This window comes from Enhydra lutris, unplaced genomic scaffold (genome assembly GCF_002288905.1).
Source record: "Enhydra lutris kenyoni isolate GAN:26980312 unplaced genomic scaffold, ASM228890v2 scaffoldscaffold66, whole genome shotgun sequence".
Taxonomy (NCBI): domain Eukaryota; kingdom Metazoa; phylum Chordata; class Mammalia; order Carnivora; family Mustelidae; genus Enhydra; species Enhydra lutris.
Window position 1 is genome coordinate 10,570,105 of NW_019154150.1, and position 26,152 is coordinate 10,596,256.

A 26,152-nucleotide genomic window follows, 5' to 3' on the forward strand; every position below is an offset into this window, starting at 1 on the left:
AAAGTTGTTACACTGATTCGTCGTAAGTCAGGGACTGTCTGTATCAGGATTTGAACTGTTGGGGTCATCAGAAAGAGGTAGTCTAGCTACCAGCTTGTTAAAAATTAAGTCTTAAAGGCCTTTATGGTGCTGTCCTTCAGCGCCCCTCTGCTTCTCTCACAGGGATGGGCCCTCCGCAGGCAGGACCATGGGCTGGCCCCACTCTGCCCTTGCTGATTTTGCGCTCTCCGATTAGCTGCAGAGGGCAGGGCCTGTGTGAGGGCGATGGGCGCCTGGTGCGGTGCCACTTCCGTTCGAAGGGAGCGATGAGAGAGTTCAGGAAAGATTTCTGGGCTTTCCCTGGTCCAAGAACAATTCTTGGAACTGAAACAGGATCGAGGGCCTGATCTGACTGATGCTGGTGAGATGTGTGCTTCTGAAGGTCTTTGTCCTCACCTCAGAGGATCCTGTGCTGACGGCCTCCATCGACGTCATTTTCCCGGCCTGCTCCCCCGGCCTTCCTCTGTAGGGCTCTGCCGGGAGTGGGGACTGGGTGGCCCCTGGGATGGCAGAAGGGGGTGAGGCCTTCCTTCCGTGTGGTGACCAAGGAGCATGTGCCCTGGGCAGGGTGGAAATCTCACAGGGTGGAGACCAGCACTCCCTGGCGCCTCTGTCTGTTTTGTGAAAGTTAGGGCGCTCCTGTGGTTTTCAGTCCCTGAGCCTGTTGTGAGATTGGCATCCATTTCACACCTCAGGTTTTTGAACACCAATCCTGAGGCTATCGGGATGAATTTGGGGGGTCCTAGTCCTTCAGGGGCCTGTGGACTGGTGGAGCAGCCTTGGAAACAGACAGTGACCTTAGTGAGTAAGTGAGGGGAGGTATGAAGATGGTGCAGGAGTCCTGGAGAAGGCCTCCCAGGAGAGGGACCATGAGCTGGCCATGGAAGGACCTGGGGCTTTCTAGAGTGTCCATTGGCATCTGTTCAGTCCTCTTGACAAGGAGCAGAGCATTTGTTTTCTGTGTTATTTAGAGTGTCTTACAAGAATGAACCCAGAAGAAAATTGGAAGGCCGGGACCTTGGATTTCTTTCAGGCACTGCTATTGTCTGATGTCTGTTGGCCTTACAGCTGGCTTTGCTCTGGGAGACCCACCGTTCCCTTGCCCTTGTCCCAACTCTCCCAGTCTTGAACCCACGTCCATGGCAGTGGTGGCAGCAATGAAAACCCTTCACCCCCCTGGGGCCACATGTGTCCTTCCTTCCCTCTTTCCCTGAGGTTTTCCTTAATACCTTCTTCTCTGAGAGTTGTGTTTCTTTTTCCCATCTGTCTTGTCGCTGCGGGCTCTTGGCAGGGTCACTGTACACAAGGAAGGTCATTGTTCTCAAGCCGCTAATGCCCCTTAATCTTGTTATATCACCCCAGTGGCAGGAAGGCTGGGGCTCCCTGGAGGTAAAAGGGTCTCATTGTGAGGTCTGGAGGGGAGAAGGCTAAGCCACAGCTTAGGGGAACCGTCCCTGAGCAGGTGCCTGCAATGACAGCAGGACGGCCTGAGTCACTGTCAGCTTGGTCGGCCAACCCTGGGGATCCCCAGAAGGTGCAGGAGGGATGCTGTGTATCGATCCAGTACCAGGTGGGTGGGGATGCTGGCCGTCTACGTTGGTGTTAAGCATGCCAATGTTTATAGGGTTTCACTTGCTCCTGGGGCCAGGTGGGTTGATTTCTTCAGCTCTGAAATGCTTCGCTGTTACCAGCTGGGACTCTGTGGATCAAGTTCTTTTAGAAAAATGCTTAATGAATTGAGGGAGTAAAGGAAGGGCGAGGTTTGACGCACTGGATGGGACTGGAACTCTGCAGCTCATGCTTCCAGAGACAGTAAGGGCACAGCCATTCCTGACAGTACAGCTATTTCTCGAGTCCTGGCATCCGCTGTAGGAACTCCCCTTAAATATATTACTATCTTCCTAATAAAATGGAAATCGGAACTTAATTGGTGAAATTTTAAATAATAACCCAACATCTGGTGGTTCATTTATGGTTTCACCCAGATGTGTTTTATTAACAACTTACTTGCCTTTACTATTGGGAAGTTAACCATTAATTTATTAGGAAATAAGCCACGTCGAAAACCAGGAGAAAGTATTTACAGGGCCCATTGGCCCTTCTCTCGCGGGTTATTTCATGGTTTCGTTAAGTGCTGGGCTGAAGGCCGAGGATTTCTCTCTCTGGATTACTTCTTGCTCCGTTCTGAGAGCCTGGCTAAGTCACCTCCCTCTCCTGACGCACAGGGCGAGACCCGTCATTACGGTGGACGTCTCCATCTTCCTCCCAGCCTCCATCAACATCACGGCGCCTCAGTGTCACGACGGGCTGCAGCCTGTGAACTGCCTGAACGTCACCGCCTGCTTCAGCTTCCACGGCAAGCACGTTCCAGGAGACATTGGTAATGAGCCCCTGAGTCAGGGCTTGGGGCGGTCATCTTAGCTGGAGACGGCTTGTGCGACTATGGTCGCTGAGGGATTCTTCTGGAGCCTTTGCTTGCCCTGTGCATCCTGGCTGGTTTTGCAGGCAGCAGATACACAGTCCAGACCCTCTTTCCCTCTACAGTTCCTGCTTTTTTCTGTTTCCCAATTTAATGTAGCCTCCAGCTCTAGAACAAATAACATTTGACCCCAAGCATTCTTTCCCCACATCTGTGACCAGACTGAAACCTCACAGGGCCACAGGTGTCACAGGCCAGTGGGACTTGTGGAAAGGTAGCGACTGGAGCCTGGCCCTTACAGAACATTCCATTTGGTTAGAAAAAAGAAGTGGTGGGTCTTTGGAGGCTCCCCCTTAGCCTGGGGCACCAGCCAGATGTCAGGGCCGTAAGCCCTTGACTGTGGAATCTGAGACCAGGGATGGATGGTAGGATCAGGATGCTGAAATTTATGAAGCCCTAGACTTGCAAAAGAGGAGGAGCTGCTTTGTCAGCTTCGGATGACGGAAAAGAGACAGCAGGTCCTGCTGTTTCTCTGGTTGGAGAAGGCCAGCTTGCTAGCCCAACTCCAGTGGTCCACTCCCTGGAACAGGTAGGATCGGGGCAGAGTAGAACTTAAGAGCACATGGTCACCTGAAGGAAATGAATCTAGAACACTCCTGCAGATTAATAAATGCTTTGTTCTTCCTTGGAAGGCTGATTTAATAATAGAAAATAGAATTCTAGGAAAATTTAAAAAAACACCCAAAAAAACAATAAGGACCTGGACTTCCTGCATTTCTTAGACATTTGTAGAGTTGAGTGTCTCCCTTCCTTAATCACAGTGTGGTCCCTGGATCCAGCAGTACCAGCGTCCTCTGGGTGCTTGTTAGAAATGTAGAATCTCTGGCCTCGCTCTGGGTCTGAGAACCAGAATCTGCATTTGAACAAGATCCCGCAGGATCTGTGTGCTCATTTACGTTCGAGAAGCACTGATCTGGAGCGTGTGTGTGTGTGCGCCCGCGCGTGTGTGTTTGTGCGCGTTCATGTGCGCTCGCGGGTGCGCGAACATGCACACGTGCTCTAGTTTGTTTCTCAGCCGCACCTTGAAAGCTGTGCGTTATTTAACAGTGTGCTAATCCTTCTAGGCTAATAGTCTCCTTGATACCTTATCTTGATCTTCAGATGGTTTGAATAAGTTCAACAATCAAACCTTGAACTTGTTCATAGAGATTTCTTTAAAAAAAAAAAAAAACAACTTAGGAATTTCAAAACTGAATGTAAACATTCCGTGCACTCAGGACTTGGTGACAAAGAATTAACAAACGTTTTATGTGGAGCCCAGTGAGAAAAAGAGCAGGCTCCGTGAGAAATGTACTTGCTCAGGGTCACAGAGCTGTCGGTGAAGCCAGGAGTTGAATCCTGGTTTGAGCACACTTAGTTTTGCTTTCCAAAAACTCTTTCTCATCTCCTCCCTAATCAGTCTCTAGGAAAACATTTTTTTCTATTGGTCCTAGGACTCCTATGTCCTCTGCCCAATTAGATGGTGTGTCTTCTATCAAATTCCAACTCATGATGTAGCTGGACTCCATTAAGAAACATTATGAAAGAACTGAGTTGAAGGTTTATGTTGGTGTGTATAAAAATAAGCAGAACTCTCCTAGAACTCTAAAATAAGCAAGTGATTAATAGTTCATGTGTGTGTTCATTTGACAAATGTTTATTGTGTGCCTGCATGTGCCAAGCATATCCTCATGGAGCCTCCAGTGGGGGTTACAGAGTTTCTATTATTTTGATCCTGAAGCAGTGTACACCATTCCAGGCTCTTTAATGACATCACTGTGGTGGTAATGAAGGTATTTTGGTACAGCAGGAACAGACGAGAAGAAACCCAAGATGCCAGTTTTTGAGCAGGAAGGATGTCAGACCATAAGACGGGGGTAGAGTGGACTCTGATTAGAAGGTTTGTGGGCTGAGCCAGGAGGAGATGTGGGTGTCTTCTCATGCTGCTGCCCGCCAGTGGGCCTTCTGGGCCCCAGTGACTGGGGCCCCTTTCATTGACCTCTAGGCAGAATTATCATGGAGTCTAGGCTCAACCATGACCCCAGAAGAGTCGGGGAATATCAGGAGAAACAGGCTGGTGGATAGCGCATGGTCCTGCCTCTAGTGCGCAGTGTGGAGGAGGCGGGCTGCCGCCCATGTGCAAGTCTTGGACTCTGAGCAGCAGCACGCTCTCCCACTGAAATCAAACATCCCTTTACAATCTAAGCAGTATTTTTCCACATTTACTTTAGATCAAGGCTTATACATGGTAACAGGAATTTTGGTATCAGTGGGGCGATGCAGAATATTCTCCATCCGTTTTTCTTTGTTGTCCCCAGGCATTCAGGGCAAGGTGCTGGATCTCCATCTTCGTAGAAATCTGGTAAAACATGAGCTAGCTGTGGAATATGGAGAGACTTGAGGAGGGAAAAGCAGGCAGCCCTTAAGGAAATGTGATAGAAATCAAGGAAGTGACAGGTAGCTTGTGGGGGTCCAACAGTGGTGGGGTATCCCTGGGGTCCAGCACAGAAGGCAGGGCCTGGGCTCTGCATCCTCAGGAGGATCAGGTGCCTGGTCTCCAGGTGGTGGAAGGTGGGGGCACCGCCACCCTCCGCTGTCATCCAAGCTCAGCGTCACTGTGCAGGCCTCTGTTGGGAACTCAAGGCCAGAGAGTGATGAGCTTTCCTCTCTCCCCTTGCTGGCAGCTGCAGAGGAGCCTGGCTCCTGGTGGGTTTGGCCATGGAATGCCTAGCAAATGAAAGCCCGCCTTGGGCCGACCTTCCAGGCCCCCTCTCAGTGTCTGCATGTCCACGGCTGGGTTGCATCCATAGAGTGGCTGCATTGGTGCAGTGTGGCTGGTGCAGTGTGTGCTGGGTACTTCCGAAGAGCTGTTGGAAGCCTTTTCTATCTGCTGGCATCTTGAGCCGCAGGACCTCCCCGGGGATGGCTTGGGGAGCCATAGATGCTACATGTCACTTGTAGGCTGACCTCTTTGGTTCCTCCTCTTTGGTAGGACCTGCTGGGGAAGGACCTCCACTCTCCTCTTCATCATCTGCTTTAGCAGTGGGAAACCACAGCTCCCACGTGGTCTCCAGGGTGTTCGAGGCTGGCTGATGGCCTCTGACAGGACCATGGAAACTCCAGAGACTCTATAGTGGGTGACTCTGCCTTGGCCCCTGGAAGGGCAGCATCCAGTTAGGAAAACAGAAACCAGTTGTTTTGACAGAATTTAATATCGGGAATTGGGAAAGCAGGTCATGGATTTGATTGGTAGTCACTGCCAGAAACAGCCCCCACTTCTGGTCGGCACCGGTGGGGGAGGGAGGTCTTAAAGCGTAGTGCCCAGTCCAGCTGCAGCAGCGGCACGTGGGAATGTTAGAAATGAACATTCTAACTGAATCAGACCCTGGGGCACTGGGGCCCAGCCACCTGCCCTTCAGCACACCTCTGAGGGGGCTGAGACTTGAGGACCCCTGGTCAAGTAGACAAACAGAAGAGGTCACACCTGCGGCGAACAGAACCTAGAAGCTTGGAGAAGGGACTCTGCTGACCTGAGACCTCAACCTTGGGGGAGGGGTAGCAGCTAGTGCAGTGGGGGAAAAGCTGACACTGGTATTAACTACAGTTGGCTCTAGCTGCCAGGGAAGACTGTTGCCGGCTGAAGCTGACAGGAATAGGGAGCAGGCAGGAAGATGCAGCCCTTCTTCCTCTGCCAGCCTCCCTCAAGCTGACCATCTGGGTTGAGCCTCCCCAGACCCGCTAGCAGAGGTATTCAGAGGCCCAGACCCAGCCTCACAGAGCAGGGTGGGTTGGGAGCTGAGAGACAACAGCTTCGGGAACTAGCCCAGCCAGCAGCCAGTCACGGAAGCACCTGTTGGGTCATTAACTACAAATAGTTAAGTTCTTTTTTTTTTTTTTTTAAGATTTTATTTATTTATTTGACAGAGAGCGAGAGAGGGAACAGAAGCAGGGGGAGTGGGAGAGGGAGAAGCAGGCTTCCCACAGAGCAGGGAGCCCGATGTGGGGCTTGATCCCAGGACCCTGGGATCATGACATGAGCTGAAGTTAGACACTTAACAACTGAGCCACCCAGGCACCCCACAAATAGTTAAGCTCTTTAGAGTGCCGGAGTACAGGCTCCCCTCCCTGGGCAAAGAGCAGAGGCCAGTGAGACAGAGCCCTGGCCCTCCAGGAGCTTGCGTTCTGCAGGGAGGGAGTCCAGTGCAAACAGCTGACGCTCCCTCACCCAACCCCCACTTCTGGATGTGTCCAGGCCCTTTTGTTTGGTAGGCCCTCCTTTCCCTGCTGGGGTGCAGGCACGTGTCCAGCTGTAGCTGTTCGAAGAACAAATTTATAACCCATCTCACCAAGCAGTTTAAAACAAGAGTTCCGCCCTTCCCAAGTGGGCAGAATCCCTTCATTCTTGGCCTGGGAGGCAGCCTGTCACTCCTTGGAGCATCCCGGCTGCCGTAAGGGTGGGGAGGGCTGTGCCTGGAAGCGTTCTGCCCCTTCGCTCCGGCCCCGGGGCTGAGCCTCTACCTGCTTCCTGGCCAGGCTAAAGCCGAAATGTGCTGGGCAGGCTCTGGGGGCTAGGGATGGAGCTGGCAATTCCAGACTCTCACTTAGAGGGCTAAATGAAAACCAGGGAGGGATGAGCCCTAGATCGTTGTGTTTTGTGCTCTGATCTGGCACCCTGAGCCGTGAGCAAGCAGGGGTGCCTCCCTGCCTCCGGACAAGCAGTGGAACCCAGGTCCTAAGCATGGCACCAGGTCATCCAAGCCAGCAGCAGAAGTAGGGTCGAAACAAGGCGACTTGTCTCCAGACCCTTCCTCTGGCTTTAGGTGGCGGGGGGCAGGACGGAGTGTTTCTACTCCAGAGAGCACACGTAACATTCTCCAAGTTCATTCTGGTGTCTTGGGAAGCATGGAGATAGGATAATGAGGCAAATCCATGTTACATGAGGTATGGGGTAACCTCGTCTAATAATTACCACCTCGTTCCTTTATGGGGTGGGGAGCAAGCTTAGGAGAGCTAGTAAAGGGGGAAATATCCTTCCTCTCCCTTCTTTTGGGAGACTCTAAGGGAAGCTCAGTAAGTCTGGAAGGAGGATTTATTAGTTAGAATTTCATAGCTGAAGTCATGTTGCGATGGAGAATGGGAATGAATAAAAAACTTGCTAGGACTGACCAGAGCTGAGTTGATGCAAGACAGCTGGCTCCCTCCTGGCCCAGGCCAGTATGGGGGGCCCTGGGGAAGCAGCTGGGGGCAGGGAGAGGAGGAGGCTGCAACATGACTTGGGGCTGGTCAGCTTTTCCATCAACATGACATCATTCGACATGGCATGGACACAAGCTGCCAGAAGGAAAACCTGAGGATGTGGACTGTGCGGTGGGAGCAGGCGCTAATCAGAACCAGCACCCTTCCTGGGACGGGGACTGGCTGGCCTGGCTCGAATTAGGGGCAGCCACCCTCCCACCAGGCCAGGCTGCTGGAGCATGCCAGCTGATTGGCTGCTTCTCTGGTATCTCTTTGCACTGGGGCTCCCTTTCAGACGCTCTTGGGTAGGTACTTTTTAAACCTGCCAGTTGAACTCAGGGCTCCAGAACGTTCTGCACCTCTTGCCACCCTGATGGCTATGAGAACCCCCTCACTCAGGCTGGGCTTCCCATGATGAGTCTCCTGGTGGCTTTTTTCTCGAAGAGAGAGTGTGATATGGAACTGACTTCTTTTTATGTGATTTAAAATGTCAAAGTAAATTTTAAATCAGGAAGAAGCATTAGCCAGGCAGTTATGAAGATGAAAAGCTTCCAGAATGATTATACTTGGCGAATTGGATAATTTGGTCTGTCTGTGATTGTATATTTTAACGTTTTAGGAAAATCTGATAGGTAAACGTATTGGCATGCTCGCACTCTGCCTGGAGCAGAGCAGTGGTTGTGGTCCTCAGCTCAGTTTGTAGTAACTGAGTTGTTTCTGTCTTCTCTTCAGCTGTCTGAAGGATGTATCCAGTCAGAGATTCTACAGTGAGGTGGAATATCACAGGACTAAAGTCATGTTGGAAAATATCCACACACACTGAAGGCTGAATCCATTCCCTTTTCCTGACCTGCCCCATCTTAATTCAGATTCTCCCAGAAGCAGAGCCTGAGTCAAGGATTTGGTGTACATGATTGATTCAGACTGTGGTCAACCCCAGGAAGCACCAGTAGGAAAGTGAGACAGGAAGGGAAGGAAGTTGTGTCAATCAGGTTCTGCAGAGAAACAGAACCAGCCGGATGTGTGTATTTTGACATTGTAGTTTGGAAGCATCTGAAGGCAGAAATATTTCTTTCGGGATGACTTTAGTCTTTTTCTCATAAGGCCTTTAAGTGATTAGATGAGGCCCACCCACATTATGGAGGGTGATCTGCTTTATTTGAAGTCTACTGATTTAAACATAACCTCATTTAAAAATACCTTTGCCGGGACACTGGGTGGTGCAGTTGGTTAAGCCGTCCACTCTTGATTTCGGCTCAGGTCATGATCTCAGGGTGGTGAGATCGAGCCCCACATCGGGCTCTGTGCTCAGTGTAGAGTCTGCTTAAGACTCTCTCTCCCTCTCCTTCTGCCCCTCCCTGCACCTCCCTGCTGTTCTATCTCTTGAATAAATCAATAACTCTTTAGAAAAACAAAAATAAAAATACCTTTGCATTGATATCCAGATTGGGTGATAGGCTAGTCAAGTTGACACATAAATTAAACCATCACAGCAGTCCAACAGAAGGTGTGTTGTTGCTTAATCCTGCTGGGGAACACTGAGAGTCCGTGTGGAGCACCCCTCTGAGTTACTCCACCCATGGGATGAGGGAGACCCTTCCGAGTTACTCCACCCATGGGATGAGGGAGCTGGGCTCCAGCGGTAGTGAGGTCTCAGGGACTTTGGTTCTCTGGCACTTCTGGTCCGCCATGCATGTGGGTAGAGCCACCAGAGAACGCTCTAAGGAAAGGGGGTGCAGGTGCTGGCAGTGGCCAATTGGACTGGGCAGCAGAGAAATAGTACAAGCCAAGAGGATGTGGGTGGGGCACTGATCCTATCTGTTCTGTCTTCCTGTGATCATTTCTACCTGGCTTTCTCTGAGCTCACTGGCAAGAGGGTTCACACCCTCCGTTCTCCCCATGCCCACCCTTCCCAAGGGAGGGCAGCTCTTGCCCCGGGAGGAAGGCCAGGGAGGGGCCACTCAACAGCCACTGCCGCCGTGTTGGTTTTGCCCAGCCGTAGACTGGCTTGTCTTCCAGCAATGCCCATCCCGAGCTCTGGACTTACTAAACAGAACTTGGAAACACAGTCCATTTATACTTATCCTTTCTTACTGTTTCACTCTTGCTTGGGGAAATTGTGATGAGAAGAAAGTACATGGGCCAGAGTTCAGTTCTGAATCACTGCATGTGTTGGGTTCTGCTGTCTGGGCATTCAAAAAATGTAAAACTTGCCCCAAGAATCTGCATGGTAGGAACAGCCCTGCACTGGAGGTTAGGAGAGTTCTGGACTCAGCTCTGTGGTGGAGGGCCCTCTGAACCGGAACAAGCCTGATTCCTTTTTGGGACCTTGGTTCCTCATCTGAAAAATGAAGGTTTGGAACCCAGTGGTCCCTCAATTACCCTGAAGCTTTGACATTCTATGCATCTGCCCCGTTACCTGGTGTCGCCAAAGGAGCCGGTGTGTAACTCTCGTTTGGGCTCCCGTGTTTTCTCTGTCTTGTTACTTTCCCAAAGGCATTCTTTTCTTCTTCGTTATATTGCCTTGGATTATCCGGGTCTCAGGTCCCTCAGTGACCCAGCCTTGCCTTGGCAATCAGCTGTTTGCTGAAGTAAACACGTTGGGGCAGGGCGGCCCTTGCTGACCAGGAATCTGCCAGCTCGGCATGGCAAGATCCCCGAGATGGCAGAGGCCCAGGAAAACCATTAGATGCATCCAAAATACACCCCTTGGCAGCTGCAGAACGCCTGTCCTGGTCCCTTTCCTCCTTCCTGGCTCGGACCTCCCCGGTGGCTGATGCCTTTGATGTTATTAAAGCCGGACCCATCCTCACTGCCCTGCTTTGCATACTTAAATGTGGGCAGGTGTGGGCTGCTTTTACGGGGGCAAGAGCCGCAGCTTCCAAGGGGCTGGTTCGTGGGGACAGAGTCTATTTTTCATGGCTCTGCAGCCTCATCTGGTCATTTTGGGGACAGAGTGTTCCCTCTCTCTCACTTTAAATGTGCCACATTCCCCTGAATCCACAAAGCAGTTAAAAAATAAGAAAGGGTCCCAGAGGACTGATCTCAGCTGTGGTACAGAAAAACAGAGAAATAGGTGTGTTGACACCAACGCCCGATTTGCCTAATGACGCACATTGTTGTAGGGTGACTGACTGACTCTGAAATTAGGAACGTAAGACCTTTTGCATTTATCCAATGCACATCTTGTATCATGCCCTTTTTTTTAAGTTTCAGATTGTGTCCCGGTAGGTTTTGCCCACTGATGTTATGTGTTCAGGAACAGGCGAGAAGTTTTCCTCTTCAGGAGTGCAGCTCAGTATGCCTGAGCACAAGCCCCACCGGGCTCGTGATGCTGTTCAAATGACAGGCGCTCTACTATACACCATCCGTATACTCAGCTCCCTGGGAATTAAGTCAGCTTTAGCCTTGGTCTGAGTTTCCGTGAGTGTAAGTGCCAAGAGGGTAGGGCTCTGTGGGGCTGTTTCTGTGGTGGCCTCGGAGGGTAAACAGAGGAAGAGCAGGACTGCCCTGTCCCCTGTGCCTGGCATGTAGTCGGTGCTCGGGGGACATGATGACACAAGGTCCAAGGGATGTCGCCATCACAGAGCACACGTGAACATCTGGGGATTATTGGGTAATTGCTCCGTTGTGTTGGGTGTCTGTCTCATTGCACTATAGGACTCAGGGTTATGTGTAGCCGTGATAATTTCTGCGGGTTCTAGTCAAATCCTGTCGGCTTACCACAGTGTCTTCTTTTCAAGATGCCGACCATGCTGGGTACCTCTAATTACTGCTGTGTATAGTGGTGACACAGTTGGTAACTCATGGGGTTTGAGACAGGGAGAGCCATGGCATGTGATACACAGAGAATCACTGGGAAGACAGGGGCGGCCTCATTGTCTCTTGATTCTGAGAGGATGCTGGCTCCATGCTTCTTTCTGGGAAGGTGTTGACTTGGGCTGCAGCCCTTGGTTGCAGTGGGGAGGCAGGTAGCATACAAAGTGTGCTTTCGAGCTTGGGAGGGGGGAGTGCAGGTGGCCCTGATCCTACACGTGAGTCCTCACTGACGTCTTGTCCTTATTTATTGGCAGGCCTCAATTATGTTCTGACGGCTGATGTGGCCAAAAAGGCAAAGGGCCAGTTGCCCAGAGTCTACTTTGTGTTGCTGGGAGAGTCCTTGGGTCAGATCACAGAGAAGCTGCAGCTGGTCCACATGGAGGAGACGTGTCATCACTACGTGGCCCACGTGAAGGTCAGTCCTCTTTTTCTTCTCCCACTTTGATATCTGTGGATATTCGTTTAGAACTAGTGGAACCTACTTTTATTGTGTGTTACGTATGTTCGGATTTCTAACATTTTATTTCATAAGGAGGAGAACATTTCTTCTTTTCAAGTTGGAGTCTGACAGCCCTTTTATCTTACTGTGCTCATCTCAGCCTCTGAGGGGAGTTATAGTGGGCCAGGAGAACAGTGACACTCCCTGATCTTGGCTTGTCCTTTTGGGAGGCTTCACATCCTCTTCCCATTTTGAAGCTCTGTGGTCTACTCAGAGGAGAGCCATAGAAGTCCCCGTGTCTGGGTATGCAGTGGTCCTGGATCACACTGCACCTGACGGCTTTCTCAGTGGTCCACTACACATTAGCTCAGAGTCACGGTTAAGGCATTTTAAAACTAGTGGGACTTGGGTTTTATCCCTTGATTACTTTCTGTTTATTTTAGGAGTGCTTTTTTTGGCCCCTCTTCCCTCTCACTCTAAATAAACTTTCAAATGTTTTTCTCTCTTGAGATTGTTTGTTAAATACACTTTGCTGCTAATTCAGGAGGCCAGGCTTTGATTAACTACAGAGTGGCCCCTGTGTAGACAGGTGCCGGCAGGGTGGGAGTCCTGGTGGTGCCCAGGGCTGCTGGAATGGCCAGGCACTGACCCACAGGCAGAGAGCACAAGAGATAGAAGGAGCCACGTGAACCTGTTACATGGTGTGTAAAATGAATATGGCCTTTGGAGTCACACAGACCTGGTGTGTGTCTAGCTGGATGAGTACTTTGAACTTTGTGTGTCTTAGTTTCTGCATCTCTAAAATGGGCACAAGTACTGAAAGGATCTTGCATGGAGTCTGTCCCCCTAGTAGGCACTCAGCATTATCATCTGTTTGGGCCATATGTAATTGCCAGTATTCTAACATTCCTGACTTACAAAAATGGTATTTTCATGTAGTTCAACCTAACATTAGCCAGTGGCTTTCTGGACAATAGTAAAAATAGTCGACAGATTCAAATCTCATTCTGTGATTGAGTTGCTAGTGCCAGAGTGGGAGAGTAACAGCTGCTTCTCGAGGCTTCTGGATCATATATAGAGAAATGCCCCTCCATATCTGTGGCACTTAGTCTGGCCTAGAGCCCATGAGTCCGTGCCCCCAAGATGTTTTCAGGGGGCTGGACTATGTCTCTTGCCGGGATCGTGCTGGGGCCTGCCCAGACCAGCTGCCCTGTGGCCCTGTGAAGGCCATTTATAAAGTGGTTCCTACTTCTCTTAAGCCAACCAGCCACTCACGTGTCTAGGTCTTAGATTACATGGGCTCATGCGTGCCCTTGAGGGTGTGAGGCTGCCCAGGACAGGCTCACATCTGAACACCACGAGACATTTCAGTGCCTGTGCTTGGTGTCCCCACACTTCCTAGACGTGGGGCATCTTTCCTCAGGCTTCCTCATACTGGGTCTCTTCCACAAATGCTTTCCTTCCGGGCTCTTGGAGACTTGATTTTTTGTTTTGGCAGAATGGTTGCCTTGCATGTCACAGGCTCAAGACAGGGCCCCAAAGAGCCTGCACGCCTTTGCAGAGTGCACTCAGGGAATAGTGGTAATGAGGTGCCGGCAAAAGGCGGTGCTGTTTCTGTAGTGGCTTCTGAGGGTAACCGGGGAGAAGAGCTAGGCTGCCCAGGGTCGTTGGTCCTGCTACTTCCTGATAGGCAGGGCTACCAGAGTCTAGCAAAGAAACATAATGATTTGCTTATTCAATCCAAAAGTCAGATAAACAGCAAATCATTTTTTCTTGTTGAAGCCAGAAGAGTACATGGGTTAAACTTACACTAAAAATGATTTGTTGTTATTGGGGAGGGTATATGATATGGTGAGTGCTGTGAAGTTTCACAGACCTGTACCCCTGGGGCAAATAATACATTATATGTTAAAAAAAATAATTAATAGAAAAAGTGATTTGTTGTTTATCTGAAATTCAGATTTAACTGGGCATGCTGTTGGAGGATTCAGCCTTCTCCATACCCTTCACCCCACAGTTTGGCACTTCTCCATTGGATCAAAACATGTTTGACAGGGGCTCCCTTCCCCTGGGTGAGCTGCAGAGCCCCCAAAGAGGCCCAGTGGGAGCACGGACTCTGGAGCCTGTGGGGCAACTGGTCCCCTACATATCCCCATGCCCATGCTTGCTCCTTGGTGTCTGGGACACCAGGAGCTCTGTGCTCACTGGCCCTGAGAGCCCTTTCCTGAGGGTGAGTCTGGAAACCTTCCCCAGGGAGCTTTTAAAGCAAATCACTGGACACCCAGTTGTGCTAAAGTGAAATTCTGGAATGGCTTGCCTGGATGGCTACATGAGCACAGCCTTGGAGCAGACAGCAGAATTCCTGGATGGACACCTATAGAATAAGGTCATGGATGTGTTTCTCTGAGGAGACAGTGAGTCGTCCCTAAATACACAGACAAGAAGGATGTGAAGGCACCAAGAGTGCAGTCCTTTCATACTTGGATATATCTCTTCCGTGAGCTTTCTGGACCTTCCATGATGTGATGTGTCCTCTTCCCTAATGGTGGTGATTTTTCACCAGAGTGTGAGATAAATGTGTACAGCTACAGATTTAATGGTAGAGAGTTCTTTCATATTTAAGTGTCATTTTCTTTTACCTCTGTGTCAGCGTGTAGAACACAAAAAGAATTTAAAAAGGAAAAAAAGTCTAAAGCCACAAAGGAACCGTGGCTGTCAGGAGGAGAGCTCAAGGCAGTGGTCCCCAGATGCTGGAGAGTGTGGGTAGCTCAGGAGCACAGGGTGAGTGCACGCATCTCTCATGATTTGGGCTGTCCTGGGGAAGAGCCAGAAGAGCCCGAGAGCAGTCCAGTACGTGGGACCTAGACAAGTTTGGATGTGGTTAGTGCTGGGTGGCTTTCTCATAGAAGGACCTGGGGGTGGTGGGGCGCACCAGGATGGCCCAGGCCCAGCGGCCATTATGGTTCAGCATCCCTGTTCAGTGGCCCTTGGGCGGCCGATCGTTCATAGCTGCCGGGAAAGTTTCTTCACTGGTTGTCTGGGCGGCAGTGGAGGACAGCGGTGAGTGGCAGAGGCAGCCAGTTTGTCCATTAGGGCGAACCCTTCTGAGCTGGCTGATGGTACACGGTGTGGCCCAGTGGCCCAGCTGGCCAAGGAGGCAGCAGGCCTGACCCTGGTGTGTCCTTTGTGGGAAAGCAGCTGGGGAGGCTGTGACCCTTGTGGGGTCGAGGCAAGCAGCAAGGGTGGGGAGGGAGTGGCAGCGGGCGGCCTCCTGAAGTGGGGACTGGGGACTGGAGCCGGTCCTCTGGGCATGAGAGCATGGTGTGGCCTCTGCTGCAAGTGGGGCCTTCTCCAAGGGCCGGCTCTCGGCTTTGTAGACAGAAGAGGAAGGTACATAAAAGCGCTCCAGCTTATCGCACACCATATGGCCAGCAGACTGAGGCAGGCGCGAGGGCCTGGGTGTGTTTTGTTTAGGCTATCTTTAGGTATTTTTTTTTTCTTTTTTGCTTTAAGCCTATTCCAATTTTTTTTTTCCTCTTCCTCCTTTTCCCTAGAAGTTTTCTTTCCATATATGGTGATAAGTATCTCTATCGTAGAAGACTGTTTGAGCTTAACACCTGCCTCCCAGGCTAGCTGTGTTGTCCTACACTTTGTTCCCTTCTCAGCCCTGCGGGGGCCTTCAAGACATACAGAATTTCGTGGTAAGCCCCATCCTCCTGGGAGTGCCGGGTCCATTCTCCAGGGCTCACTGTGACCCACAGAGCTGAGGCAGGTCAGGCTGTTTCCCTGGCCTCTCTGCCTCAGAGTCCACATGCCCCAGTTCCTCTCCCCTGCCCCACCCAGGCCGGCCCAGTGTTGGGGACCGGCTCCCTCTTACTAGTGAAGTGGGCTGGAGGCATCTCGTGGGTCTTCCCGGTAGTCACAGATGAAAGCCCTCATATGTCCACTCAGCCTCAGGGCTCTCCACAGGCTGGCCTCGGCTCACATTTCCAGCCTCATCTTCTGATGACATCACACATGCCCTGGGCTCTTGCTGAGGTTGAACGGGCTCCTTTTCTTCTGGAAGGTGCCTCACGTGGTTCCTCACCTTGGTTTCGGGTTCACCCCAGTATGTCTGGCAGCTCAGTGATTGGAGGCCCGGTTTTTGTCAGAACCATGAAAAACCACATACCCTCTGCATGGTTTTTGCTTTTTTAATTTTTTTAAATTTTTATCTTAAACACACCTCCCATGGTATCTTATTTCATATTTTTTCTTTAAATTAGCTGACATTTTCCCTCAAATTAAATAATTTGAAACAGAAACTTTGTGCCCTCCTGTACGCAGAAAACCAATTATTCTATACCAAACAAAAAGTCACTGTAAAAGTAAATACATTGAAGACACAACAAGGTCATCAAACCCTAACTGGATTTCATTGTCTGCCAGAGTCTGTGAAGAAGCCGCCCACTCTTCCTGTGTGTGAGAAGGGGAAATTATGGAGTGCTGGGGAAGTGTTTGCGACATACTGGCAACCGCACGGAACTTTCCCCCTGACGCAGTCAGAAGGACTGGGAGGGCACTGACCGGGGAATAAATTTCCAAATATGTGGGTCCTGATAGAGTGCCAGGGAAAACCACATCCTAGCCCCATCCCGGAAGGCCGGGCCATGCTCTGCTTGGATGGGGTGCACCTCACCCCTCTTGCCTGCTGAAGGTTGTCTGTTCAGGTCCCCATCAGTCCACAGCTGGCCATTATCACGGGCCCATTGGATGCCATCATCTACCACCTGTCTCGTGGGAGCTTCTTCTGCGCCAGCTCACTCCTGCTTTGGGAGGGTAGGCCCACAGAGCCCCCTCGTCCCCTGAGCCTTGTTGAAGAGACGCAGTGGTCACCTGGAGCGAAGGGTCCCACGGTGTATCTGGCCAAGGAGGGGCCTGCCCAACTCCCTGGGAACCTGGTACTGGGAGGGGGCGGTGTGAGGAGGTAGGGGAGAGTTGCAGGTGCGTGGCTCACGCCAAAGACCAAATAAGCATGAGCTGTCATGGCTCTGTTGTTTTCAGGTCTGTGTGTGTTTACCACAGTAACAATCACGCTCCGGCCTCAGGTCCTGCACGGTGCCTTGAGAATTGATCCCTGGTAAGCCGGATGCTTGTGTGAGTGCCGGGCAGGTGGGGGCCTCTTCAGGAGTTGGGGACCAGGGCAGCAGCCTGAGTCTGTACAGGGAGGAGGGGAGAAGCCCAGGCACGGCCGAGCATGGCGTGGGTGACGTCATTCCCAGCTCCGAGGAACAGCCAGCCCGCTGGAGGACTTCAGAAAACTTCCAGTGAGCAAAGCCATGTGTCAGACACTGTCCGAAGAGCCAAGAACAAGGATTAATGGAACAGGGGGAGAAAAGCCCCCACCCCACCGCAGACAAGGGAATATGAACGTGCACCAGCTTTGCTGAGCCGCTGCAGATGTTCATGTGGTTTGTGCTCTGGTGCTGGGGAAGGTTTCTCGAGGGAGTTCGAATCTGAGGGACCTCAGCCCCTTTGTTGCTTGTGGGGGCAGGTGGTCTGCCCGGCCTGGCAAGCAGGGCATCTCGGGGCACCAGGACTCCTCAGAGGTCACGCCATGGGCTCTGCCACGTGGTCCAGTCTGTTTCTGTTTCTACATCCAACGAGATGCCTTCGGCCCAAGCTCCACTCACAGGATAGCCTGTGAGTTTGCGGGGCCTTTGACTGTACTGAATGCACTGGTCAGACGTTGAGGTTTTTATCTTCTTAAGTTTATGAAGCCATAGTTAAGAGAGATTAAGTTGGAGTGTGTAAGAACCTCATGAGGAAGGGGAGAAAGGAAAACAGCGAGATTGCCTTTTTTATCTGCACAGTACTTTGTTAAACCTTTTGCTCATCTTGAGAAGTCAAAGAAATAGCTTAAAAAAAAAACTTGTAGGATTTGGGAAAAAGGGATGCAGATCTTAGATGGAGGAAGTCATCTAAAACTTATTTATTTTAATTGCTAGTATATGTACATAGTCAAAACAAATTTTTATTAACTGAACTAGAAGGTATACAGAGAAAGGACATCTCCTAGCCGCTCTGTTTCTCATTCAGAGGCGACCATGGTTCCAGTTTCTTGTGTGTTCTGCAAGTGCGGGTCAGTAGACACACGAAGTTGTGTGTGTATATCACCTTTCAACACGGAAGGCAGCACACCATCGCGCACAATGGTGCAGCTTACTTTTTTCTTCTAGAATCCATTCTAAGATGGATAAACAGATTTTGGTAAATCCGTACAGTGGACTACCACTCAGCAATGACAATGAACTACCAATTGACACAGTCACATGTATATGCACATGTGTAAAACATGTGACAACGTATGTATGCATGTGTGCCATAACATGACAGATCCCAAAAGCAAGATGCTAAGTGAAAGAAACCAGACATAGAAACTACTAGTAGTATAGCAGTTCCATTTATATGACACTGTGGAAAAGGCCAGCTAAGAGACAAAAAGCAGATCTGTGGCTTTGGGGGCCAGGGATGGGGAGGAGATGGGGATGATTAAGTGAGTAGAGGCAAGAGGGACCTTTTCAGGGTGAGGAAAATATTCTTGATCATGATTGTGGTAATGGTTATATGATTGAATGCATTTATTAAAGCCCGTCAAAGTGCATAGTTAACATTCATTAGTCAGTGTTACCGTATGTAAATCATATTCCAGTCAAACTTATTTCTTAAAAAATGTATCTGGAGGGTTCTTCCATATTGGTGCTTGCAGTGTCCCCACTCTCTTTCATGTCTGCATGGTGTCCTGGTTGAGAGACTGTCCCTTCATTTATTTAAGCTTCCTGGAGATCTTCTCAGTGCCAGCTCCAAACTGACATCACCTGAAGTTTGTAGAGCAGTGATCTCACTTTGCTTCTCTAGGTGTGGCTCGGGGTTCCTTTTCGGAAAAGCCTCAACTTGCCTTGGGAAGGGTGATGAAACGGGACTGAAATATCCCCTCCACCTGCAGTCATTTCTTCGTCCCTGCTTCAGGTCTACAGTGTCCTGGTTGAGGGTTTGTTGGGGACCCTGAAGAGGAGAGACGGAGGGGCCCTGGTAGTCCCTCAGGTGACCTTGGACATGTGTCTTAGGGAGGATGAGCCTTTCAACCATGGGGTACCCCAGGAAAACTGGGGGTATCCTTCTTCCTATAGTTAGATTTGTCCCTTTGCTGGTCCTCTTTGGCCAGAGGTGGCACAGGTAGGCTGAGTGTTTGCTAACGGCATGCTAGAAAGTAGGGCTTGGAAAGTGGGGCCTGAGGTGGGTCCACCTGATCTGGAGGGAGCTTCCATCATTGATCATCTCAGTTGTAGAGCTGTTCCAGTGATGCACTCTGGTCACACAGATGTCACTGAGGGGCTGGAGGCAGGGCTCTGGAAACCATGCTTGAAGCCAGCCCCCAGAGTGTGGTTGCTTTGACCACCTCCTCCACAAGACCATGTTGTGCAGAGCTGGAGAGCAAACTGGGGAGGGATCACGAATTCAGGGAGTGTGGTGGATATTCCATGTGGGTGTTGATATCCTCTGTGAGTGCCATGTGGCCATTGATTTCTTTGCTGGGTGGCATGAAGTCTTCGGCATTTGGACAGTGTCACAGGAGACCTGATGATTAAAGTACAATAGTTCTAATACAGCGGCTTTGCCCACCTCTCCTTTTTTTTTTTTTTTAAGATTTTTTAATTTATTTTAGAGAGCACGAGTGAGCAGGGGCGGGGACAGAGGGAGAAGCAGACTCCCCACTGAGCAAGGAGCCAGACATGGGGCTTGATCCCAGGATCCAGGCCACCCAGGCACCCCACCTCACCTCCCCCCCCGCCCCGGAAACAAAGCAGATATAAATACGGAGCCATGGCATTGACACTAATGGCTTTATCATAGGCTTTTTTTTTTTCCCTTGGTACTTTGAGACAGGCCTTATATCAATTGTGGGTGAAATTTTCATTTTAAGAGACAGTTTTCTCTTCATAGTTATGACTCTGGGTTTAGTATGTTGTTGATACCCTTATAAAACTAATATTCTTTTGAAGTCACACATGATAATGTGTTCTGTCTTACTGCTTTTGTCTCTGTATTTGAGATATGATTTTAAAGGATTACAAGGATTTTCTTTGCCCCTCCAACCTGAAGCTTACGTGTTTATTATAAGAGTGATTTCCTTCAAAGTAATCATCTTTCAGTAGTTTCTGTTTTGGAATTTCCTCCATCGTTTTTTTCATTTTTTAAAAAAATTAAGATATGGGACACCTGGGTGGCTCAGTCGGTTAACTGTCTGCCTTTGGCTCAGGTCATAATCCTGGGGTCCTGGGATCAAACCCCACATCTGGCTCCTTGCTCAGCAAGAATCTGCTTCTTCCTCTCCCTCTGTCTCCTCCCCACTTCTCATGCTCACTCAGTCTCTCTCAAATACATAAAATCTTAAAAAAAAAATAAGGTATAATTTATATATAATTGATATAGATTAGTTTCAGGTCTGCATAAGGATTTGCCCTATGTTTGTGCTGTAGAGTGGCCCCTACGTAATTCTAGTTACCATCTCTCCCCATACATAGCTACAAATTGATTTAAGATTTACTCTCTTAGCAACTTTGTAATATTATTAACTGTAGCACATACTATATATTACATCCCCAGGACTTTATTTTAAAACTGGAAGTTTGTATCTTTTGGCCCCCTTTATCCATTTTACTCACCCCCCCATCTCTAGCAGTCATGTCTGTTCTCTATCTGGGAGTTGTGTTTGTTTTAGAGTCCACATAGAAGTGAGATCATAAGGTATCTTTCTCTGGCTGACTTACTTCACTTAGCATAATGCCCTCAAGGTCCATGCATATTGTTGCAAATGGCAGGATTTCCCTATTTTTTTATGGTTGAATAATATTCTTGTGTGTGCGTGTGTGTATGTGTTGTGTACAACACATCTTGCCCATTCACTCATCACTGGACACTTAGGTTGCTTCCGTATCTTGGCTGTTGTAAATAGTGCTACAGTGAACATGGGAGTGCAGACAAGCTTTTCAAATTAGTATTTTTGTTTTCTATGGGTGAATACCCAGGATTAGAATGACTGGATCATATGGTAGTTCTGGTGTCTTTTTTGTTTTTTTTTTTAATTTTTTATTTTTTATAAACATATATTTTTATCCCCAGGGGTACAGGTCTGTGAATCGCCAGGTTTACACACTTCACAGCACTCACCATAGCACATACCCTCCCCCAATGTCCATAACCCCACCCCCCTCTCCCAACCCCCCTCCCCCCAGCAACCCTCAGTTTGTTTTGTGAGATTAAGAGTCACTTATGGTTTGTCTCCCTCCCAATCCCATCTTGTTTCGTTTATTCTTCTCCTACCCCCTTAACCCCCCATGTTGCATCTCCACTTCCTCATATCAGGGAGATCATATGATGCTTGTCTTTCTCCGATTGACTTATTTCGCTAAGCATGATATCCTCTAGTTCCATCCATGTTGTCGCAAATGGCAAGATTTCATTTCTTTTGATGGCTGCATAGTATTCCATTGTGTATATATACCACATCTTCTTTATCCATTCATCTGTTGATGGACATCTAGGTTCTTTCCATAGTTTGGGAACTATTGTAGACATTGCTGCTATAAACATTTGGGTGCACGTGCCCCTTCGGATCACTACATTTGTATCTTTAGGGTAGATACCCAGTAGTGCGATTGCTGGGTCATAGGGTGGCTCTATTTTCAACTTTTTGAGGAACCTCCATGCTGTTTTCCAGAGTGGTTGCACCAGCTTGCATTCCCACCAACAGTGTAGGAGGGTTCCCCTTTCTCCGCATCCTCGCCAGCATCTGTCATTTCCTGACTTGTTAATTTTAGCCATTCTGACTGGTGTGAGGTGATATCTCATTGTGGTTTTGATTTGTATTTCCCTGATGCCGAGTGATGTGGAGCACTTTTTCATGTGTCTGTTGGCCATCTGGATGTCTTCTTTGCAGAAATGTCTGTTCACGTCTTCTGCCCATTTCTTGATTGGATTATTTGTTTTTTGGGTGTTGAGTTTGCTAAGTTCTTTATAGATTTTGGACACTAGCCCTTTATCTGATATGTCATTTGCAAATATCTTCTCCCATTCTGTCAGTTGTCTTTTGGTTTTGTCAACTGTTTCCTTTGCTGTACAGAAGCTTTTGATCTTAATGAAATCCCAATAGTTCATTTTTGCCCTTGCTTCCCTTGCCTTTGGCGATGTTCCTAGGAAGATGTTGCTGTGGCTGAGGTCGAAGAGGTTGCTGCCTGTGTTCTCCTCAAGGATTTTGATGGATTCCTTTCTCACATTGAGATCCTTCATCCATTTTGAGTCTATTTTCGTGTGTGGTGTAAGGAAATGGTCCAATTTCATTTTTCTGCATGTGGCTGTCCAATTTTCCCAACACCATTTATTGAAGAGGCTGTCTTTTTTCCATTGGACATTCTTTCCTGCTTTGTCGAAGATTAGTTGACCATAGAGTTGAGGGTCTATTTCTGGGCTCTCTATTCTGTTCCATTGATCTATGTGTCTATTTTTGTGCCAGTACCATGCTGTCTTGATGATGACAGCTTTGTAATAGAGCTTGAAGTCCGGAATTGTGATGCCACCAACTTTGGCTTTCTTTTTCAATATTCCTTTGGCTATTCGAGGTCGTTTCTGGTTCCATATAAATTTTAGGATTATTTGTTCCATTTCTTTGAAAAAAATGGATGGTATTTTGATAGGAATTGCATTAAATGTGTAGATTGCTTTAGGTAGCATAGACATTTTCACAATATTTGTTCTTCAATCCAGGAGCATGGAACATTTTTCCATTTCCTTGTGTCTTCCTCAATTTCTTTCATGAGTACTTTCTAGTTTTCTGAGTATAGATTCTTAGCCTCTTTGGTTAGGTTTATTCCTAGGTATCATATAGTTTTGGGTGCAATTGTAAATGGGATTGACTCCTTAATTTCTCTTTCTTCTGTCTTGTTGTTGGTGTAGAGAAATGCAACTGATTTCTGTGCATTGATTTTATATCCTGACACTTTACTGAATTCCTCTACAAGTTCTAGCAGTTTTGGAGTGGAATCTTTTGGGTTTTCCACATATAGTATCATATCATCTGCGAAGAGTGATAGTTTGACTTCTTCTTTGCTGATTTGGATGCCTTTAATTTCCTTTTGTTGTCTGATTGCTGAGGCTAGGATTTCTAGTACTATGTTGAAGAGCAGTGGTGATAATGGACATCCTTGCTGTGTTCCTGACCTTAGCAGAAAACCTTTCAGTTTTTCTCCATTGAGAATGATATTTGCGGTGGGTTTTTCATAGATGGCTTTGGTAATATTGAGGTATGTGCCCTCTGTCCCTACACTTTGAAGAGTTTTGCTCAGGAAGGGATGCTATACTTTGTCAAATGCTTTTTTAGCATCTATTGAGAGTATAATATGGTTCTTGTTCTTTCTTTTATTAATGTATTGTATCACATTGATTGATTTGCGGATGTTGAACCAACCTTGCAGCCCTGGAATAAATCCCACTTGGTCGTGGTGAATAATCCTTTTAATGTACTGATGAATCCTATTGGCTAGTATTTTGGTGAGGGTAGTTCTGTTTTTAAATGTTCACATTTCATTGGAGTTCATTTGAATTTAAAAAGCAGGAGGATTTCTCTGTGACCCTCTCTAGTCGATAATAGTCTATCTGGGAAAAATTGAGGTGTGATAATATGGAAATCAGTAAAGAATTTGTTGAGCCACCCTCCCTTGGAAAATGATTCTTACTAACAGAAGAATTCCCACGATAAATGGAAGCTGCAAACACGAATTGAGCATTTATTTAGTTCTTGCCAGTCATTGTCCATTCCTACTTTCACACTTCATTTTCTCCTCACACTAACACGAGAGATTGTTACTATAGTTGGCCTTCTTTGGAGGGTTTAGAAGACAAGGAAGGCATAGAGGAGTGAAGGAACTTGCCCAGGACCTTCCAGCTGACAAGGAGCAGAGGCGGGATTTGAACCCAGCAAGTGTGGTTCCCAAGGCTGCGCTCTTCACCAGCGTACCATAGCCCCTCTTGAAAGCTTAAGCCACAACAAATGGAATACTTGTATGCCAGGTACTCTTCTAAGGGCTTTGCATGGATAAAAAGGGTGTATAATGGGCCCAGTGTCTAGAGCTAGAGAGAGTCTTTATTGGATGAATACATGGCCAGCACAGGTGCAGCACAGGTGGGCCAGCACAGGTGGCAGTCCTTGTTGATGAGCACATCGCATAGCAATAGTGTGCTGCTTGTGACCAGCTCTCAGGGGAGGAGATCTGAGCTCGAGCATTTTGCCAGTCTGCCTGATATGGCTATTCCCACCATGGCTGATTTCATCCTATCAATGTGACATCATGGGGGGTGGCATTGGGAAGAAATGCACCGTAGTGTGCTATGGTATATTATTCCCATGAGAGACTATGCCAGATCAGATATAATAACCTTAAGAACATAGGTAACAGTAAAGCATGATAAAATAACTAGGAAGTGATGAGTTTTGGGTATTTATTACCCACATTTAACTTAATATAATTCGCTTGAATGTAAGCTTATGCAGTTTGGTAATGGCTATTATCATCACTGGCTCATGCATGTTCTGAAAATTGAACAGTTGGCTCTCACAAGCCTACAGCAGAATGTTCCACTGGCCATGACCACTGTGTCTGGTGTGTTTCTCTCTAAGTCCATCATATCACTCACGTCCTGCCTCACACACAGATGTTTGATTATCAGCGTCTTTCATTCTTGTTTCCTGTGGGTTTTTTTAGATTGACAAATAATTGGAAAGTTAAATTTGTGGGGTTAGTTTAACCACCAGACCACAGCTTTTTTATTTGTACATTTGGTTCAGAGACACTCTGCATTTAGATTGAAATGTTTAGATGGTTTAATAGTTTCTAGTTAAAGTAATGAAAAAGATTTTGTTTAAATTTATGGAGGTAGCCATTCCTCACTCCCTACCCCATATGCGTGTTGGGATTCTGTTCAGCAGCCCTCTACACACCAAAGAATAATGGAGTGCTTGTTCAGTTGTCTTGGAGGAGAGATGAGGCCTGATGGAGGGGGGATTACCTCCCTTAGGCCAGTTTTAAACCCTAGCAATCCCCTTACCTCTGGAGGCTGAGTTTGGCCCAGGCCTAATTAGTGTAAGGTTGGCAAGGCTTTTTCTTTCCAATTGCGCTAATCACAAGCACCATATGAAGGTGGCCTAAATTGTGTTGTTTTGCTTTTCTTTGTTGTCTTCACTCCCTCCTGAGGCCTCCATTCCCAAGGCTATCTGGAGGGTCCTCTGGCCCAATAAGTGAGCTCCAGGCGAATCAAGAAGCGCCAGGCCTGGGACCCACCCTTCGTGTTGTTGCTGGCCCACCAGCCGCATGATCCCTCCCATCTCTTCCCAAGTGGAGCGCTTGCATCCGAGACATGTCCAGCTCCATGTGGGAGGGCCTGTGGTGGCCTGTGAACGCACATGGGTAAGCCGAGTGGACCCAGCCACAGTGTCTTACTGGAGAGGCAGTGGACCGTGGCGCCAATTCGCTGGGCACCCAGGGCTGTTTCTGGGGCTGACTGTCGGCTGGAGGGAAGGGTTGCAGCCCAGCCTGATAATGAGCAGTTCTGTGTTTGGGTGGGTGCTTCAACAGGGGAAGAGGGGGAAGAGAGCTCCCTTTGTGCCAAGCTGCACGTCAAGATAGGCTGTGGATAAAGACCTCTGTCAGAGTGTGGTGACTCTTAGCTGGGTGTAAGGGTCACAGTGGGGGGCTGGTCCAGGGAATTCTTCTTCTGAGGGAAAGGCCAAGCCGGCTAAGGATTTGAAGGGGATGACTCTGTAATAGGCTCACTTGCTTCACCGCATCTCCTTTGCTCCCTGGAGTGGAGACAAGACACTGATTGGGTCACTTGGGGGCTTCCAGTATCAGGCCCTCTGCAAGGAGCCCCCTGTTCTCCCTACACTCTGAATGCAGCAGAGTACCCTTGACTTTCAGAGGAATTCATTCAGCCACCAAGAATGGAGAAGTGGCTTTGGGGATTAAGCACATCCATCAACCTTTCCCCAGGTTGTAAGACTACTTACAGGAGGAAGAGAGGTTGCCGGTGCTATTTCAGAGGCTCAGGGATGCCTTTCTCATGACCTTTTG

At 48.6% G+C, this 26,152-nt stretch overlaps 1 protein-coding gene across 2 annotated transcripts in view; it reads left to right on the forward strand.

Annotated features, from left to right (window-relative positions):
- LOC111159088 (integrin subunit alpha 9) overlaps positions 1-26,152 on the forward strand; it is a 333,563-nt gene that overhangs the window by 72,750 nt on the left and 234,661 nt on the right. For both annotated transcript variants that reach the window (XM_022521479.1, XM_022521480.1), the window contains 2 exons: positions 2,265-2,419; positions 11,806-11,966. In XM_022521479.1, coding sequence (XP_022377187.1) covers positions 2,265-2,419; positions 11,806-11,966 — 316 coding nt within the window. The remainder of the gene's footprint in view (positions 1-2,264; positions 2,420-11,805; positions 11,967-26,152) is intronic.